Source organism: Chenopodium album, chromosome 19, assembly GCF_948465745.1.
Source record: "Chenopodium album chromosome 19, dcCheAlbu1.1, whole genome shotgun sequence".
Taxonomy (NCBI): domain Eukaryota; kingdom Viridiplantae; phylum Streptophyta; class Magnoliopsida; order Caryophyllales; family Amaranthaceae; genus Chenopodium; species Chenopodium album.
In genome coordinates, this window is record NC_137852.1 from 2,595,015 (window position 1) to 2,615,797 (window position 20,783).

General features: G+C 36.2%; 2 protein-coding genes across 2 annotated transcripts; one reads left to right on the top strand and one right to left on the bottom strand.

Moving 5' to 3' along the window:
* The first annotated feature begins 181 nt into the window (after positions 1 to 181).
* On the top strand, positions 182 to 12,084 carry LOC145595023 (nuclear pore complex protein NUP88-like). The gene is made up of 10 exons (XM_081651376.1): positions 182 to 550; positions 4,479 to 4,630; positions 5,429 to 5,551; positions 6,061 to 6,205; positions 6,489 to 6,550; positions 8,070 to 8,283; positions 9,331 to 10,248; positions 10,658 to 10,907; positions 11,195 to 11,467; positions 11,612 to 12,084. The coding sequence occupies exons 1-9, from the start codon at positions 218 to 220 to the stop codon at positions 11,464 to 11,466; spliced, it is 2,469 nt and encodes an 822-aa protein (XP_081507502.1). The 5' UTR covers positions 182 to 217; the 3' UTR covers position 11,467; positions 11,612 to 12,084.
* A 653-nt stretch (positions 12,085 to 12,737) lies between these two features.
* LOC145595024 (3beta,22alpha-dihydroxysteroid 3-dehydrogenase-like) lies at positions 12,738 to 20,783 on the bottom strand. The gene is made up of 8 exons (XM_081651377.1): positions 20,225 to 20,783; positions 18,446 to 18,595; positions 17,644 to 17,895; positions 14,061 to 14,147; positions 13,783 to 13,861; positions 13,563 to 13,669; positions 13,311 to 13,438; positions 12,738 to 13,154 (listed from the first exon to the last, which is right to left on the bottom strand). Exons 1-8 carry the CDS (start codon positions 20,738 to 20,740, stop codon positions 13,055 to 13,057), a joined length of 1,419 nt encoding a protein of 472 aa, XP_081507503.1. The 5' UTR covers positions 20,741 to 20,783; the 3' UTR covers positions 12,738 to 13,054.

Sequence of the window (20,783 nt, forward strand, 5' to 3'; positions counted from 1 at the left end):
GTAACCAGTTAATGATGGATCCAAATATAACCCAACAAAATAGCTCAATTACTAGCAAAAAAGCCCGTTAAGTATTTCATACTCGTGCACCTCCACCTCAAACAAAACACTCTCCCACACTTGTAAATCTGCAAAAATTCTCCCTCCATTTTTTGCTCTCTCGTAAACTCACCCAAATTGAATTAACAGAGAAATTAAAAACTGAATTTCCAGAAAAATGAAGTTCAATTTCGACATTGCAGAAACTAGCAGTGAGAAAAATCAGCAGAAATCGAAAACCCTAGCTATTTCTTCATCTCCTTCTTCTTCAACTCCCAATGACAAGCAGCTTCAATGGCTTCCTCTTCAAGATCATCCCGTCTTCTCCTCTGTCGCCGCCGTCGATGGAGGCGGAAGTTCGCCGGAGAAAAGGTTTGCGACGAATCTAATGGCTTGGGATGGAGCTTCTAGAATTTACTATTGGGATTCTGAGAAGAATTGTCTTCATCGTTTGTCTGTTCGTTTGGGTGAACCTGAACCTACTTCTGTTGTTGCTGCTCATCCTTCTAAGGTTTGATTTCTCTTTTTATTTTGACCTAATTGAATTGTGTTTGTGTTTGATTTTGGATTTTTTGTTTGTGTTGTTGTTTTGGAATTGTCAGGGGTTTAGGGTTTATGGAGTTCGGGGGTATAATGCATTGATTTGAAGGGTTATTTGAGCTGAAATTTGTTAGGTTTTGTACCTAAGAAACAAGAAATAGAAGGATTTAGCAGTGTATCGACTAGAGGATTTTATTTTCTTGTTCCTTTTGCAATTGTTCGATATTTCTTCATGATTACTAGCTTTATAAGGCTGATTGAACTACTCAGGTTAGAAATTACGAGTTCCGAATGACTTCTGCAAACAAAGTTAGCTGTACTTTAGCTAATTATTATTATAATGCAGTACATTAGGAACGGAGTTGGTGTGGTTCTCGATGAGAGGTTGGCAAAAGAGGTGATCGAGGTCTATCGGAAGAACGATAGGTTGATAAGGCTGAAGTTGCTATGTGGCAAGGAGATTGTGAATGTTATCAGTGCTTATGCTCCCCAAGTGGGTTTAGATGCAGAAGAGAAACGACAATTTTGGGAGGACCTAGACGAGGTGGTGCAGGGTGTCCACCACTCAGAGAAGTTATATATTGGAGGGGATCTAAATGGGCACGTTGGGGCGAGCCGAGATGGCTATGAGAGTGTCCATGGAGGCTTTGGGTATGGGCAGAGGGACGCCGGTGGTGAAGCTATTATGGATTTTGCCCAATCATATGATTTAATTTTGGCTAATACTTGGTTTAAGAAGAGGGATTCACACTTGATAACTTTTCGGAATGGAGCAAATGCAACTCAAATAGACTTCCTGCTCACAAGGAGCATAGATAGACAAAGTTGCATAAACTGTAAGGTTATCCCAGGGGAGAGTGTGGTCACCCAACACCGGCTATTGGTAATGACTATTCGTCTGAAAGAGAAGGCGAAGAAAAAAGTTAGACAAGAAGAACCAAGGATAAGATGGTGGACCCTAAGGGATGCAAAAGCTAAGGTTTTTACAGAAAAGGTAATTGAAGAAGCGGATTGGGATGGAGAGGTGGATCCGGACATGACTTGGGTACGAATGAAGAACTGTTTCCTAAGAGTGGCCAAAGAGGTCTTAGGGGAAGTAAGGGGAAGAACTTCGGTACAGAGAGATACTTCGTGGTGGAATGAAGAGGTGAAAGCAGTAATTAAGCAAAAAAGGGAATGCTATCAAGCCTTAGGAAAATGTAGGAGTGATGAAACCTTTGCAGCGTATAAGGAGGCTAAGAGTAAGGCAAAGGCAGCTGTTCGCCAAGCAAAAGAAAAGGCATATCAGGAGGTTTATGAAAAGCTTGATTCCAAGGAGGGAGAAAGGATCATTTATAAGATGGCAAAGAGAAGACAAGAGGCAAGGAAGGATATTGGCATGGTGAAGTGTGTCAAAGATAAGAACCAAATGGTCCTAGTGCAAGAGGAGGGCATCAAGGACAGGTGGAAGGGGTACTTCGATGAATTATTTAATGGAAGTAATGGAGTTGTGATAGGAGATACCTCTATGAGTGATGAAGAAATCAACATGGAGTATGTGCGAAGGATTAGGAGAGTAGAGGTGGAGATTGCACTGAGGAAGATGAAACCTAAGAAGGCGGTTGGCCCTGATGGGGTACCGATAGAGGTGTGGAGGTGTTTGGGTAAGATTGGTATTGATTGGTTAACAAACCTTTTCAACAAGATATGGACGGCTACAAGGATCCCACAAGATTGGAGGAAGAGCACCTTGGTCCCGGTTTATAAAAACAAAGGAGACGCTCAAGATTGTTCTAACTATCGAGGAATTAAGCTTATGAGCCATACTATGAAGTTGTGGGAAAGGGTGATTGAACAAAGGTTGAGGGCATGCACAAGCATTTCAGATAACCAATTTGGTTTTATGCCTGGGAGATCTACTATGGAGGCAATCCATTTGATAAGACAAATGATGGAGTTTTATAGGGTAAAGAAGAAAGATCTTCATATGGTCTTTATTGATTTAGAGAAGGCATATGACAAGGTGCCAAGAGAGATACTTTGGTGGGCAATGTTGAAGAAAGGTATCCCACGAAGGTATGTAGACCTAGTTAAGGATATGTATCGGGATGTGTCAACAAATGTGAGGACATGCGGAGGGTTGACAAAAGATTTCCCTATTACAATCGGATTGCATCAAGGGTCTGCATTAAGCCCTTTTCTTTTTGCAACGGTTCTAGATGAATTAACTAGACCAATTCAAGATGAGGTTCCATGGTGTATGCTGTTCGCAGATGATATCGTTTTGGTGGATGAGACTAAGGATGGGGTTAATGCCAAGTTGGAGCAATGGAGGCAAAGGTTGGAATCTAGAGGGTTTAAGCTAAGTCGGAGTAAGACTGAATATTTGGTATGTCGTTTTGGCACTCAGAGGGGGACAAGCAATGAAGTGGTGAGTTTGGATGGAAAGGATTTGACCATGAGTGAATGTTTTAAGTACCTAGGGTCGATCATCCAGAAGAATGGTGACATTGATCAAGACGTGACCCACAGGATTAAGTCAGGGTGGCTTAAATGGAGAGCGGCCACGGGAGTGTTATGCGACCGCAGCATTCCCTTAAAGTTGAAGGGAAAATTCTACAGGACTGCCATAAGACCAGTGTTGCTCTATGGTACAGAATGTTGGGCTTCTAAGAAAGAGCATATTAAAAAGATGGAGGTTACGGAAATGCGCATGTTAAGGTGGATGTGTGGAAACACTTTAAGAGATAGAATCAGAAATGAGGTTATTCGCAAGAAAGTAGGTGTGGCGGGCATTGTAGATAAATTAAGGGAAAATCGTCTGCGTTGGTTTGGACATGTAAGACGGAGACCCGAGGGTGCACCGGTGCGAAGAGTGGAAGAGTGGGACCATGGAGGGATTAAACGAGGAAGAGGGAGACCAAAGATGACTTGGTTGGAAGGAGTGAGGAAGGATATGAAGTGCATGGATTTACGTGAGGATGAAGTTTTGGATCGTAAGGGATGGAGGAGAAAGATTTATGTTGATGACTACACGGAATAATCAAATTTGGTTCATGTTAGCCGACCCCACTTTTGGGATTAAGGCTTTGATTGATTGATTGAGTACATTAGGCGGGAAGATATGGTTTTTGGGTAATCTTTTGGGGGGGGGGGGGGGTGGGGGGGTGGGGGAGGTAGGGCGGTGATGGAGAATTAGAGATTGCCAGGAAAAGGCAGTTTGTCGCTGCAAGTCTGACATTCAAGTTAAATCGCCTAGCTTGTAGTCTTCCCCTCGTCCTAGGGGTCATAGTCTTTCTCCATATGATATGCTTGCCGGATAGATTCATTACTATCCTCACTGTGTTTTCCTGGTGAGTGAAAATGTTACCTTATAGTATGAATTCTGGTCACCTAAGTGGAAAAAATAAGTGCCAATACCGGTCAAGAAAGAAGAATTTATTATGCATCATGATGAGAGAACTTAATGTCATATAACCATCCCGGCAACTGGGAAAAATTGAATTGTTATTACTATTTAAGAAGGTTTATACTTTTATGTACATGTGAAGTCCATGTCCTCTTTTCTTTGTGAGATTGCTTAGTTCAATCATAGAAATATTTACTTACAGAAGTTGATGTTGCACAATCATTGGCTAGCACTTAAGGAAATACTAAAGTTGGAAATAAGAGTTATATATCAAGTTTCTATGTTGAAGTAGAAGATAGTTTGAAAAGGTTTATATCATGCCCTGATGTGTGGTATTCATTATTTGGATTAATTAAAGTCCAAATTGTCAAACCAATCTTTTCCATGTGTATGTTTTTTTTTTTATCCTTCTTGCATTAGTCTTGTGTTAAAAATAGTATTTTATGGTGCCTTTTGTCTTGTGGATAATTATTTTTGACTCTACTTATTGATGATTCCATCCTTGTCATAGGTGCTGCAAACAGATATTGAACTCGACTTTCATGTTACCAAAATCTCAATTAATAGAAATGGATCAGCATTGCTTCTTGCTGGTTCTGATTGCATATGTGTCATGTACCTTTATGGATGTACTTCTGCAAAGGATGGTTCAAGTATTTGCAGGTATGCCTTATACAGACATGTTATTGCTAACAATATATAGAGCATATAGCGTGTGTTTTAAGTGTGTATGCTCTGTTGCCTTTCATGCCATCAAAGTTTCTTTCAGAATTTTCTTGATGCTTTAGGAGTTGAGGTTTCTCAGGCAATTGGGATGCTTCATGTTTTTTCTTCATTTATTCCCTAAATTGGGCAGGGCTGGTGAAATGGAACTTATCAATTTAATGTTGCTTCCCCCCCCCCTTATTGCCAGTCACTATGATCTCTTACTGACATTAAGAGAATTATTGTGGTTACAATGATATTGTGATCATGCAATTTTGCAGAAGTTATAATGTTTCGAAGGCCTTTTTAACTAGAAATAAATTCTCGACTTCATGCTACTTTTAAAATCTAAAGTGCAAGGGAGATACCAGAAAGGTATTATGGGGTGAATGTGGGTTGTGGGTTCTTAGGGGATTGAGTTGAGAGTTGGTGATGCTGATTGCTAATGCAAATTTTAGCACAAAGGAAAAAGAGACTCAGATAAGCGAGATTTGAAAGATGGAGTTCTTTGCTCTTTCTTTCCTGAATGCAATGCCTGCAGTCCTTTCTAAGTGAGGGTTGTTTTAGTGCTTTTTTCTGAAAATTTTGAGGCAGCATTTAAAACTTGATGTAATAAACACTGAAAAGTTTTCTGAATAATTGTAGGAAATTAGTAGTGCTCTGCGGTTCTGCCTAATATAGTACAAACTTACATTTTGGCGTCTTACTGGGCATTCACTATTTATTGCTTATTCACAATCTTATTCTTGCATGCAGGACTGTCCCTGTTGGTTCTGAAGTTTATGATAAAAGTAATAGTGCTATCCGCATATTGCAAGTGACATGGCATCCTTATAGTGATACACATATTGCAGTTCTTTCTTCTGATTCAGTTTTCAGGTAATAACCCCCCGTCCTTTTTAAAAAAACGTTATAATAGTATGAACAATCGACAAAGGGGATTTATTATTGTAGTCATGTATAGAATATATAATTGTGGTTGATGTTGTTTTGGTGTGTTAATTGCTTTGTACACTGCTCATTCCTGAACATTATGTGTAGATTCTGTTTTTGGATATAAAAAAATGTGCCTTAAATTTTTTTTTTTTGAAAGCAATTGCCTTTTAAGAAACTTTGTTTGATACAACACCATTTGCGCCTTGACGATACTTGTGACTTTTTGAATGTTAAACATATGTCCCATAAATATATGTTCTCTCTTTCTTCCTATTACTCGCATATGGGCTTGATTTTGTGAGTCACAGCTGTCACACTTTAAGTTCAGCTCACGAAATCAAACTAATTTTCAGATTGTGGTATATAAAAAGGTACTGTGTAGCTCTTATTTTTCTCCATGTTATTTCTTGTTGATGCCACTATGACTAATTGCCTTTGGTTTCCTTTTGTAGAATATTTGATTTGTCATCTGCTCTTGATCAGCCAGAGCAGGAGTACTATTTGCAGCCTATAGAGCCAGGTAGATCCCGGCATGCGTCGTCAATTTGCCCTGTCGATTTCTCCTTTGGGCGTGATCACTTATGGGACAGATTTAGTGTGAGTTCTGCTGGATCTGATCAATAAGAGTCTATTGAATTGGTTCAAATTTTTAATAGTGAATGACCGTTTATATATGTTATGCTCTTTGTTGGTTAGATGAGGGCTCATAAAGTCTGTTTTTCTGATGCAGCCTCACACTTTGATTTCACACTATGATTTCATGTTTAATATGCCATGTACTTAGAAGTTTAATAAAAAATAGCTACAGAGAGCTGATCTCTGAGTGATTGCTGTTTATTTTTTTATTTGCTACTAATGTCTCCTCCTTGCCATTTTGCAGGTTTTTGTTTTGTTTAGTGACGGCTCTGTTTACATTCTCTGCCCAGTGGCCCCATTTGGAAGGTACAGTTTCTATACAGTTGTTGTTCTGTGAAATTATCTTCTAAAACTTATGTTAGATTTGGATCAGTTTATTGATATCGTTGCTCAAATTCTATTGACCTATCAAATGATATTGATTTACTATTGAAATTCGAAGAGTTTGCTAAATACTAGCTAGATTTGGCAAAATAAAATCATGCCTTTTTACTTCTGATTGATCTGTATCAGGTCTGAATCTGACCTGAAACCAGATAACCCAAACTAATATTGACCCACAATGTGAACTAACGTAGTTGTAAATCTATATGACCATTTTGATTTTATTTTCATCACAAGCTGATTATAGAAGTGTCGATATCGTCCACCATTTTGAACAAATTCGAATTATTTTGTACAATACCTGATTGGAAAGATCCATTTCTAGGTCTAATTATGGTATAAATCTCAGGCTTTGTGAAGATAATAGTTTTTCTGCTTTATCTAATCTGCTTTTCCTCATGCCTCATAATTTGTAAAGGTTAGCAACGGGTATGGATATTAGAGAATAGTACTTTTACTATGATTATCCTAGATTGTCAGAGCTTCTTTGTAGTACCCTTTTTATTTACCTCGTCCCCACCCCAAAAAAATGATTAGACAATCGACAATGGAAAGAACATTTTTTTGGTTTTAATAACCAAATAAACAAAAAAAAAAAATCACGCAGTACTTAAATATTTTTTCAACTCAACTTTTTTCTCCACTCACTTGCCTCCCAATGTTGACCTCCCTTTCCGAAGAGTGTCTCTGTACAACCCTTTGGCCTCCGCTCTTTCCTTTATGAAGATAGTCCCTGTAAAACCTTTTTACCTCTCTCTAACCCTTTGGCCTCCTCTGAAGATATTCTCTGTGCAATCATTTAACCAAATGAGAAACTCACCAGCTGTGCTGTTTCTTTCTCTCTCATGTGCACTTTCCTTCCCTCTCTCTGATCTGAAGGCCATAACCTATGTCATAAATGGTGGTAGTGAAGTGTGGTATCACTTTTGCATAATTTAGTGGGCAATGGAGCATCAATTACACCAGACGAGGGCACTGATTTCAAGTTCCTGTATCTCTCTAGCCTGGCCCTATTCTTGCACCATGTAGACAATTTCTGTTGGTGATGAGGCATGGGGCAACTAAGTGAGGGTGTTGAAGGAGGTCAGAACATACTTCTTGAAGTAAAGTAAAATTTAGGTGGACTGATTTAAATTTTGCTCTTCTTTTGTTGATTTCAATGTAGGATTGTTCAGGAATAATTCCAAAATTTGAGGAAAGCTTCTCAAAAATGGTCTGTAGTTCTGATTATTGAACACATTGGCTATTTTGGGATCATTTTCTATTCCTTTTTGGGTATTTGCAATTTTGGATCACGTTTTACACAAGGAAAAAGTGTGATTTATAAATTCAGACTTCCGCATTCGGTATTAGTGTTTTGTCATGTACTCATGTTTATTTTGTATTTCTCCAGTATCCGTGATCCTTGAGCAGCTCTCTTATTATTCAAATTTTTTTACAGTGTATTCATGTGGGAATCAATAGTAGAGATTTACAGTGATGCCCAAACTTTTGGTCAGAAATCTACCAACTCAACAGCTATTAGCAATTCAAGTCTGGCTATATCTTGGTTAGAAGCAACATTTCCTGAACTAGACCAAGGAAAGGGAGCTAGTAACATCATAGCAGTGAAAGCTTGTCCTTATGTGGTGATAGATGCTTCACTTTCATTGCAGGTATATACCTTAATTGTCGTAATTTACTTCAGGTTTGCCTTTTCTTCAGTTGCTTAAGTGCATGCTGAATTGCTGATGGGCAATTGAATTATATTGAATTGAAGCATATGTTTTGAATACATACCAAGTAATGCAGGACAGCTCTCAGGTTATGTTTTTGTAATTCAACACAGGTTCTAGATTACTTGTAGACTTGCTTCGATACCTGTATTGTTGTCTCAATGAATGAGTGAATCTGACACTTGGTTTTTCCTTGTTTAATTAGAAATCGGGTTTGACTTTTGATCCCCACTAGTTCCAGTGTGTGTTTGTGTTTTCCTTTTTGGGGTGGGCTAAAGCTCTATTTAATCTAACCCATCCGTGATTGAAATTTGACTCAATTTTATAAATATTTTGCTGCTCCTCTAATCAATGAGCTTTTTATCTTGGGAATTTTTTTCCTCTGTCAGGCTCTCAGCTACCCCTTGACTATCAATTTTTTCATTTTTTTTTGTCATTATTCTTTTTTTTTTTTTTTTTTTTACAACCATGTACCCCTTTACCATCAATTACCGCAATATGTTATTATGCCTATCTTCTTTCAAATTTGTACCCCTATACTTTTTAAAATTTTAATTGTGTAGCCTCTACACTGTAGAAAGATTTTTTTTTTTTTTTCCCTTTAATCATCATACTCAACTCTCAATGATGTTTTCTGATAATCACAGGGGTACAGGATTTAAAGGCTTACTCATTGGGTTACTATTACTTGTTAGCAAAAACGCTTTTGCTAAAAAGATAAGAGCCAACTTTGTTTGGTGGGAATGGAGCTTCTGTAAATCTGTTTATAATTTTGTTGTCTCATGTCACTTTTGCTTTATGTCGGGTGGATTGGGAACACCATGCTGGTAAACTAGGCTGTTATTGGCTCTATATGAAGATTGATTTAGTCATGCAATCAGTGTTTTGTTACATTATAAGTATTTTATTTGATTATCTAACTTCAGAAATGAATGATGTATCTAGCATACTTGGAACAATAATTTTTATGAAGTATGACTTTTCCAGGGCCCTCTTCGTAAAGTTTGTCATGGTGAGGAAGATGATCCTGGATTTCGGGGAGCAGAATGTGGTGGCCGTGCTGTGAGTTTTCTTTACAACTCTGCCGGCAAGGACTCGATCTTGGTGACTGCATGGAGTGGTGGACAGTTACAAATTGATGCTCTTGCTGACGAAATTCAACCCCTTTGGCAAACTGGGAATCCGCCTCATCTCTCATTTGATTCCCATGATCGTATACGAGGTTTTGCTATGATATGTGAATCAATTGCAGATCAGTTTTCTGTTGTAAGGCTTGACCAGCCACTTGATTATTGTGATTGGTCTGGTCATCCACCTCCTCTTTTAAGACTGGCTATTGTAGATTTGGCTCTGCCTAAAATCAAGGATAGTGACTCACTGATTTCTATGTTTATTGATCCTCTTATTTCTGAGAGAATATACTGCCTTCACGATGGAGGTGTAGATTCAATAGTTTTGCACTTTCTACCATTTACGCATCAGACCTGTGGAAAGGATGAAATGATGAAAACCCCATCTGTACATCCAGTTGTAAATACATATGAGGGTTCAACAGGCGCTTCCTCTTCTCTTTGTGGTTTTGTGGTTCTATCTGATTCATTTGGATACTCGTGGATTGCTGGAGTCACTTCTTCTCGAGAATGTATTGTGCTAGAGATGAAAACATGGGATATATTGGTTCCTAGGTTTACAGACACAGAGAAGAGGCCTGCCAAGTCAGAAGAAGCAAGAGAAAGGATCACACCAGACATTATAAGTAGAGAACTCCTTGCTGGCCCTCAGATGGTTATTGTTCCACAAGGATCTAACTTGCGAACTGTTGCTGCTGATTCTATAGAAGGACGTTCAGCCCTGCATCAGTATTTCAAGCTTTTCCATGAAAATTACGTGGAATATGCGCATAAGGTAATGAAAGTATTTTCATGTATGTGAGCATTACTTGGGACCTAAACCAGTTGAATTAATATTACTTGTCCTTGTTGCTCTTTTTTATGAATACTGTGGTATGCTTGTAATGATTTTATTAGTCTGATCTGTTCAATTAAAGGGGGTTTGAGATATCGTTGTTGACTTGTTGTGGCCTTTGACTATAATCCTCACTATTTTGGTCTTTCTGGATCCCCTATTGAATTTAGAGGATATACAACACCTCTCCAGCCCCCAAAGATAAAGCAAGGGAATAGTATGACAAAAATTTATGGAGTAATAATTTTTGTGATTTCAAATCGACTGGGTATCTGAGTCAATGTTGCTTATGTGGGCTCCTTATATTATGTTTATCTTATTGAATCAGATTTTTTCCCCCTGTTTCTAGGTGTATTTTGAACTCAAGCATCATGGGCCTCATCTGAATAAAATTATTCATAACCTGCATGCACGATTAAGTGAAGCTAAGCAGAGGCTTGTGAATGTTGAGAATAAACAGCCAGAACTTGATGATAGGATCAGTCGTGCAATTGAGCGCCATGAATTTCTGGAAACCCGCTTGCAAAACTTGAGAAAGTTTCCAGGAATTCATAAGAAGCCATTGACCAGAGCTGAGCGTGAGTTCAAGTCAGAACTTGGTATGGATATTATTTACAGCTAGTTTTGTTTGTTACTAGCAATGTTTATGATTACAGCTACTGCATTCCCAAATCCATAGTAAAATACAATCGTACCACTCTACTATAATATACAATGGATATAATACAATATTAAAGTCCCCAAACTTGCTTGTGGCAACCCTCCAGTCACTAGAAGAATCTGTAAGAAAAGCAATTTGTTTGTCGTCTGTATTTTAACAATTCACATTTTTAATAATCCTTGTCAATTTAGAAAAGGGCTGATATACATTTGGCTACTTTTGCAGACAGGTTTACAACTGTTGAGTTGGATGCTTTGCAGTCCTCTGTTGAAGCATTAAATGGGAGGTTGAGAAGGTACACCCAAACTCTCAAGGGGAAGATGAAGCCAAACTACCAGAGAACCCCCTCCAAAAAGAAGGGCTTAGTACAAGAGTCCCAGCTAGACAAATTAAAGTCCTCACTCGAGAAACTCTCTCTAGTAAACAGTGAGAATTCAAAGAAAGTAAAACTGGTAGAATCTGCATTAAAGGATTGGGAAGATGATACTTCTAAATGAGGTCAGATATAGCACCTGTTTTCATATTAACGGTGCGGATGTGGCTATTGGTGGTCTGTGAATTAATTCAAGTGGAGAAACTGTCACAAGCTCCTTGCTTAGCAGCAGTTTGATCGAACAACTTTCAAATGTTTTTGTCCAGCAGATGCCAATGGAAAGATGTTTCTGCAACCCTGAAATGCCACTCATCACTTAGTGGTCTATTGAACAGCTTTTAGATGTTTGGTATGCCAATGGAAAGATGCTTGTGCAACGTTCAAATTCCTTGTAATTGGTGGTGCAGTGTGTGGCATAGAAGGACTGTGTTGTTCGTTAAAATGAAGATTTTAACCAGCACTAACATAGTAACATGGATGGGAAATTTTTTGCTGCTGCTCTGTTTTGTTGTAAATTGGGTATTTAGGATTCCATGTTGGGGTCGATGTCATATGATACTAGTATTTAACTAGTGGCAAAAGTTAGAATTTATAGCTGTAACTTTTTCGGTTGTGAGCATCCTAATTAAATTTTTTTGATGTCTGCTCTTGTATGAGAAATTGAAAGTGTTATATCTCCGATGAAATATTCAGAAATCCTTGTATCACTTCAATTCTGATAATGAAAGGAAAAGTATTCAGATTTGCCAACTATGGTAACATCAATTGTTATTCCTTTTTGGCTGGATTAAGAAAATAGCCTTGGCCCATGTGTAGCTGGGTACACTTTTGAGGCTCACCCGAGTGTATTATAAAATTTGAATCTCTCTTATACACAACTTTTGTAGCAAGTGTTCATTTAGTAGCCTCTGTACTTGATACTTTGATAGACAGGCAACCAGCCTCTGAAACACCATTCATTTACTTTCCTCCGCCTCCTGAATGCTGTTCTATAAACTCATAGTATACGCTTGTTACAGTTTTAGTTGCATGACTTGCATCAATGGTCTGAGTTTTTCAGCAGGTTCAGGATCATCTTCATTTTCAAGTATAGATGGATTTGCAGCATCCCAACTTCAAATCGATCCACTCGATATCTGGTTACCCAACCAGACTAATGTAGTTACATGCACAAAGCATCACTCTTAATGTTCATGTTGGGTGTTATTACGCTGTAAGCTTCTTTAACTTAAAACTTCTTGGTTCTCTTGAATTCTGTTCCGATAATGAAAATTGCAGCTCATCATTATGAATGTGACTAATTTTACAGGTTATCACAACCAGCTAAAAGGCAGTGGGGTTAGAGAATTGAAAGGGTTAAAAGTTGACAAAAAGTAATGAAAAGCAAGATGAGAGTGACCAAAAAGAAGAAATTAGGCCTAACTAATTAATGGCAATTGGTAAAAACATGTACAATGGTGTAAGTTTTTTCATTGTTTACTATTGAACATAGTCACCAAAAGAATTAAGAGTAACTGCTCCTTTCCCTTCCTGAATAACTTGAGCAGCTTAATCTCATTGATATAAACCAATTTTACCTCTCCTCAACTATATTTTATCTCGCTTTTCTTTTTCGCCTTCTTATTTGGATTTGAACATTTAAGCTTCATTTTCTTTTTCAATCTTTTTTACAGCTCTCCTATACTCTAAACTTGCATCTCCCTCCCTTTTCTTTACACTGCTGGATTTCGGCGATGCACATAAATGGGATATCGTTTTTGCGTTCGAGTTGTAGGAAAGAAGACCAACTTATCCTGTTCTGCAGGCTCCCAACTGTTGAGTAACCATTAAAATGAATGGGTTATTTCACAAAATGTTACAAGGAGCAAGTATATGCCTAGGAATATATGGATGGTAAAATAGTCTACTATGAAAGGACTTAAACGAATATTAATGAATGGTGATTAGTTGACAAAAACAAGCTCATACCTATATTTTGTGACGAGGTGGTGGAGGAAGACAGATATTGATACTCTAGAGATCTCGTAGCCAGGGCACAATCTCGGGCCTCCACCAAACGGGGTGAATGCACTAGGAGGACACGCTGCTGATTCGCTCTGTTCACGTTACAGTAACAGCAAAAAACAAGCTCAATTAGACCTAAGAACAAGACATTTTTCTAACAACTGAGATATTATACAAGTTAGTATATACTAACTGATAGTATTTGATGAATATTACCTGCCACCTCCATGGATTGAATTTTCGAGCATCCTTAAAGTATTCATCATTCATATGTACACCCCTAAACGCCGCAAACACTTTATACCCCTTTGGTATTGTATAGCCTGTTCACAAAAAGTTCCAACAAAACGCAAAGCACATTTGTTAAGAAAATTGCTGTTGGTCATGAGTTTTGATTGAATATAACGATCAAAGAAGCAGGGTAAATTATATGTACCACTAACGTGAACATCTGAGGTAGCACGTCTAAATATGCCCCCAATGATATTTGCCACGCGCAAAGTCTCATTCACAACCTGAAGATACCATAATATAACAAAGATAAATAAATACCATCATATAACAAAGTGAATGCCATGAGTGTCACAACTCACAAAAGTGAAAGACTCGGAAGATTAACAAAACATTACTGAGATTAGACTGTGGGATACTAGCAGATTTTTTTCAGTTTTTATTTGGGTACAGAATTACATTTACGTATAAATTAAGACTTACACATTGAGTGAAGGGCATTGATTTGTAATCTGTCCACAGCAATGGCTCATCTTCACCCTTCTTAGCTCTTATCTTTTCATGTTCTTCCTGTAATAACATGAAACAGCATTAAACATTACTGACACTCTAAAATGTCCATAAAAGTATAGTACGTGATACCGTCGAATGAATAAGAGTTGTACGAAGGATGATGTAAGTCGCATTATGAGCTTAAAATTGGTCATAACCGGCCAAATTGAGTATAATGAGGTTATGACTAAATTGACAGTTTAAAGGCAAAGTGGACGGTTTCAAGCATCCAAATAGTCTCCCGAGCTCTTGTGGGGTCTATGGCAAGCACCCCGACATTTTTATTTTCCGGGTCTGAAAAAGTTGAAAATTGTCCAAAACTGAAGGCTATAATTCACACTTTTGGGCCAATTTTTTTAAAAAATTCCCAAATTTCAAGTTATTGTGTCGGGTATCCCCAAGTTCATATAAGTTGATATAGAATCATAACAAACCTAGCAATAGGTTAATAAATTTAGAAAAACGATTTTGATTCAATTATGTTGCTAATTAAGAATTATGTTGCATTGGTCGTCAAGAGCCGCAAGAATACTAGTGATTGATGAGTATTGGAAACCAACAAAAGTTGAGCACACTCTAATACATGTTAAACACTTCAAATGACATAATAACCTATACTTAGTGAAGATGTATGTATGGCTAATAAAGTAATGCCAATTGTATAGTCATTGAGACTAAATGCATGCAATAAATTTTAAACAAACAATTCAAAAGTGAAACTTTCATGCAAAGGCATAGTCAACTAGATACAAAAAATGGACTGTTGATGTTACCCAAAAGTTACCCTAGTGTGGTCATGAATACTTTAGGATAGCATAATATGCCAAAAGAGCAAATGAAATGTAGGGACATAGGCCAGCATCTAGCCTCTAGTTTACATTAGCCTTGCAGAAAATGTGAACGGTGGTGCAACTCACACTCACACTTTTCTATGGTTATTATAAAATTAACAGATGTAATTATTCCTAAGCAGTAATTTCTAAAGATGCCATTTAATTCCTGACACTTTCCTCCTTGTTCCTCTGATCTTATTTCTGTATTTTGGACTTTTGGTGGTTTTTTGGTTTTCAAAAAATAATGAGATTTACTCATCATGTTGCATATCCTTTTTTGGGCCCATCAACTCACGTGAGGGGTGTAAAAGGTTAGATTTTTACCCTTTTCCCAAATTCTTTTCACTAAGGTAAGATAAAACTCATGAAAGAACTAGGTTGATTAAGAGAATGTGTATTCTGTTACCTGTGAAAAAGAATTAGGCCTTGTTCTTTTGAGCTTTTGAGCAGACCAGACCATAATAGCTCAAAAGAATAGAGTCTTAGTAACGTGCTAAGATTCAAACTTTGTTTGTTCATGTGAGTGTACGTATAAGGAAGCCACAATTAGGATGAAATTCAAAATCATGATGAAAACTTGAGCAATATAATTACTCGTTTGACTAGATAATAGAGCTGTTTGTACAAGCGATTTAATATGATCGATAATAAATAGCTAGCATCAAATGATGCTAATACACATACACACTAGCTACATGTGTCCAACAATTTGGCAAGGTATAGAGATGTGAAAAAGAAGATGAATACAGTACATGCAAAATTTTGTTGATAATAGTTTTTTTTTTTTTTTTTTTTTTTTTTTGCAAGGAGGAAAAAAGAGATTCAAAGTAAAAACAGAGTCAAAGGCTAGTCTACCTAAATGTAACCTAAAATCTGACAGAAATCAGAAGCAAATGAAAACTGGAGGAGACATGAAGATGCTATAAAGAAAGACAAAGCTACATTCATTCATTCATCCATCATCATATCAATCCACTCAAACCAGAAACACCTTTGCATTTGTCTGCCTTTCACATTCACCTTTCTATTTCATTTTTTCTCTTTCCTAGCTCCTGTTTTTGACTATATATACTTGTAGTATTTTAATTTCATATTCACATCTTTGTTTAATTGTTCCCTAACCTACGAGTAATAATTTCTATTTCCGCAAAGCTAAGCTAATAGGATAAGTTCCCCGCCAACTTCATCAAATATGCTTTGTTACTTTAAATTCTCATATGTTCTGACTAAGACATTTTCCTGAAATTAAAAATCGGGAAAATACGTACACTGATTAAAAATCCGACGTTGAAACTTTAACGTCCTCCACTCCTCCGTATTAAGCTAGGCAACAAACTAGTTTGACATCTTTAGTCACTCTATTAATCCTCTTTTGATTAAGCTACAAATCGTACTTCCTAGTAGTAATAGTACTAGTACTAGCTAGTTGAGCATGCATGGTATTCTGGTCCCTAGCTATACATTACATCTCTATGTACCAAAATACCTCCCCCACGTGGGTTTCCTAAAACCACACCTATTCATTCCTTAGCAGCTAATGGACAACACCTACCTAATCAATCTACTCAAGTGCTAATCCTCTTTTTTCTTTACTTAATTTGTCACGGGATATTCCCTAATTAATTTGGTAGGTATAACTAATTAACTATACTATCTTGATTCCCTCCCCTCATCATATTTTCCTAACACTAAACTCTCTTAACATAGTTTACAAATTAGATTATGTGTAACTTCCACTATGATTTGGAGATGTTGACTCGTACGTAATTTTATAATCAGATAACTTTACATCTTTTACAAAGTCGACTCATCAAATGTTTGTAGACACTTATCTAAAAAACGAATTGATAAGTTAACTGAAACTGAAATATAGCAAGTGGAATCAATAAGAAAACTGATTATTACGTAATACAAGTATTAATCAAAGTTGATTTAATTTTGAAATTAGATTATGTTAGTCAAATTTACTACCCACTATAATTTCTTTAAAAAATAAATAAATAAAATGTTATGACTACCTCTAGGCTCTAGCGCATGTTAGGTGTTGAAAGCTTGAAACCTCATATGCATGGCCGGGCCTTTATGCCCCCCGTAAACTAAAGTAGGATACAATATTATTGGTTAAATATTTTTATTTGTAAATAACAATAATAATTATAATAATAAGATCTAAAAAAAAGTGGAGCAAACTTTGCTTGTGTATGAATTATGATTGATGAGACTTAACCATATAAATGTAAAGCTTTTTTTTTATTTTTTTTTTATGACTTGTGTATTACATGTGCCATGACATAATTCACAAAGATTATACATGTAATTATATTGCTTTTTAAAGTAATCTTTTCATTTGATTATGATTAAGGTAGACTATGATAAAATGGAAGTAGCTTAGTTACTTTAATTAGTTAATTTTACTTTAATTTCTTCTTAACCCACATTATATTCTAACCATCCGATCATTATTTTTTATGTAGCTTTAAAATCTAACCATTGAATGTGTGTTTGGCTGAGAATTCAGATAACAAGATGATGAAGCTTCTAAAAGGGACCATAAAAATGATGCCACTCGTGGGGGTGATGTGGACCCATAATTTATTTTACTAAAATTTGATAATTTTTGGATTTTTTCAAGTGGAAATTACAAAAGAATATTGGACATAATAAAATTAAATTAAACTTACCTTGAGTTGATCAAGAGCAAGAGGAGTCTCGGTTAGATATTTGACTGCTAAAGTCATTGTTGTGGAGGTAGTCTCATACCCTGCCACCAACAAAGACACTAGGAAATCCACTATCATCTCATCGGAAAGTCCACCACCGGCCTCCTCGTCGAGCATTGCCCCTAACATGTCGTTTTTTCTATCACCTATCTCCTTTGCTTTCCTCCTCTCCCTCACCACCAAGTTTAGTGCCTCGGCCACTTTTGTCCTAGCCTTGAACAAACAAAAAATAAACATAAGCACATAAATAAATTAATTAGGCAACGGTATATTTCAATAGTAAACTAAGTACATTGTAAAAGGTTTCATGTTAATCATAAAGTTGTTAACATTCACAAATAAATATACATAAATCATAGGAAAGTTGGGACACTTTTCCTCTAATTGTCAAAATAAAAAGATGGGGATCCATACATGAAAGAGGTCCCATTGATGCTTCTTTTGTGTCCAATATGTTTCCTTTATATGTTCCTCAAATTATCATAATGACTCCTCCACCAATATTATATAATTACTAGATGATGAATTTAATCTTATAAGTAGTATATCTCCAACATAAAATTTATACCGATAAATGTATGGTTCATATACTGCATACTTATTTTTCTATCATTAAAAAAAACTCAATTAAATTATAAACTTAATCATTTAAATTATATAGGTAATATCTCATATCTCTAACACCACGATCACTCAAATAAACGATGTTACTATAAATAATTATCGATGAACAACGAGGAGAAGATTAATTAGGGAAAATTACTTTAATGGCGCGAGTATACGTGGTAGAGAAGAAAGGCAGGGGAATGCTGAAGAAGCCATCAATAACAAGTAGATACTCTTTTCTAAGGCTCTCGGTCCATTCACAAGGATCAAAGCTCAATAGCTGCTTCATTGTTAATGCAAATGTAATCTGCATTCACACGTAATCATAAGATTTAGCTTATCTTTAATGTACATAATTATAGTTGTATAATATTTAAACAACCTACCAACAATTTTATAAAGATACTACTATAAAAAAGTAAGTGCATAAAAATATTAGTATTATATAGTTTAGAATACTTCAAATATTATTATACATTGATCTAAGAAAAGGGTGGAGAATAATTAAACAGATCATCAAAATTGTGCGTCTACTTATTGTTGCCGGAAATCACAATGATTTTCTTCATTCCTTTTGCTTTTAAAACACTAAATAAATTTATTGATATATACTCTAGTATGTACTTCGTATTAAATATTATGAAAATTAAAGAAAAGTATTTAAATGTCACTACACTAATTAAAATAACACTAGCACTTTATCTTGCTAAGAGTCAATCACCCCTGCCCCTCATGGAGAGCAATTTACGTGTTGTAAAATAAACCGAGCGATTGCCTAATTATCTTATAAGTAGACAACTAATACGGGACGAAATAGATAATACTCTTAATATAGTCAAAAGGATACGAGTGTTTAAAACGTATTTAAATTAAGTTTATGGTTATGTCCCGTGTAATAAAACTAAATAACGTGGTGATCTTGGACAACCCGTAAAAATGTTCCTAGAAATGACAGGGACAGACACAAAGCGGCATGTGGTCTGATTTATGGCAAGTTACGCGTAAAATTGGTACTAATAAAACTATCACTATACAATAGTACTGAGTTTGGTAATCTTTTCCATCTAATAAAAATAGAAAATAAAGGATTCGTACTACGAAATTAAACATAGGAGGAAAACAAAAATAAAACAAAATAAAAATTTGAAGAATGAGTTTGCTAATCCAGTCATACTTCTTTCACGAGGAATAAGGTCCCACAACTATTGTTAAAAAAGGCATAAAACAAATATTAGTGGTGTTATTTTCCCTTTTTAAGTATTGATTCTACTTCATTTTATCCTTCATCACTACCTTATAACTTAACATGTTCTTAGCTTTAACTAATCCCCCAATTAAATATAAAGGTCAAATAAAATTTTGATGCTAAAGGAGGTCAAACATTAGAACTAAAAATCATTTTTTCTTTTATATAATTAAAAGAATCCATTTATTTTAAAGTTTCAAGTTTAACATCATATGAACCTATCTATCTCCCAATATTGTTCAATAAAAGTTTTTTTTTAGCAAGACAAATTATTTTTTTGGAGCGGAGAGAATCTCAAGGGGGCATGTAGTGATGTAGTGATGCAGTCGAGATTTAATCCTAAGTATTATCTCATTTTATATTATTTGCAACAATTTAACATAAAATATAATAATATGTAACGGAAGTAATATTAAGCTAAGTATTATCTTAAACTTAATTATTTAAAGCTAGTTGACATTCATAATAAAACATTAATTAATTGTTACTTCCAAAATAATATTATGTCAAGACAATATTGTCGTGTTAACTAGACTTGTGCTAATAGCGCAATAATGGATATTATATAAGATTTGAGATTGAATCCCGTCTACATCATTGTCTTTTAAGACGACTCGTCTAGACAAAATTTCTAACACGGGATGAATTAAAAGGTAGTATTAGTACAAGTAGTAATGAGTAATGACTAACCTTTTTAGCTTCTTCCATAAGCAAGACTTTAGAAGGCCAAGACTCCAAATTAAAGCTAATCAAGCGATCAATATCAAGCAAAAGATGATCACGAATAATAGCAGAATTAGTAAAACTCATAGTAAGAGAGTGCATCCTTTTATGCAAACTTCCTTTCATTAACAAAAGCGAATATTTTCCAAGAAGATTCGAGATCGAACCCGGGTAACTACACTCAAACAACTTCCCTTCATTTTGGAGTATGAACCGATTAACGTCAGGATCAACGCTAAATATTGTGGCTTCACCAAAAACATGGGTGGTGAAAATGGGCCCGAACCGTTTAATGCGATCGTCGATAAACGGTTCGGGGTTCTCGGTTTTGTAGGCCGAGATGAGTTGGAGGGTCTCCCCGATGAGGGGGAGACCCGTTTGGCCGGGGGGGAGGGTGTGGGACCGCCTACGGCGGAGGGTGAAGAGGAGGAAGGAGAGGAGGGTGAAGGTGAAGGAAAGAGTGAGTGTGAAAAAGAGGTCCATGTTTTTATTTTATTTTTTTGACAAGTTGAGAGAGAAATGAAAA

Coding starts and splice junctions, on each gene's coding strand:
- LOC145595024 (XM_081651377.1), bottom strand. CDS start 20,740: ATGGACCTCTTTTTCACACTCACTCTTTCCTTCACCTTCACCCTCCTC. Junction 13,439..13,562: donor TCAATCCATGGAGGTGGCAG/GTAATATTCATC, acceptor TAACGTGAACAG/AGCGAATCAGCAGCGTGTCC. Junction 13,155..13,310: donor CACCTCGTCACAAAATATAG/GTATGAGCTTGT, acceptor GTTACTCAACAG/TTGGGAGCCTGCAGAACAGG.
- LOC145595023 (XM_081651376.1), top strand. CDS start 218: ATGAAGTTCAATTTCGACATTGCAGAAACTAGCAGTGAGAAAAATCAG. Junction 551..4,478: donor TTGCTGCTCATCCTTCTAAG/GTTTGATTTCTC, acceptor TCCTTGTCATAG/GTGCTGCAAACAGATATTGA. Junction 10,908..11,194: donor TGAGTTCAAGTCAGAACTTG/GTATGGATATTA, acceptor CTACTTTTGCAG/ACAGGTTTACAACTGTTGAG.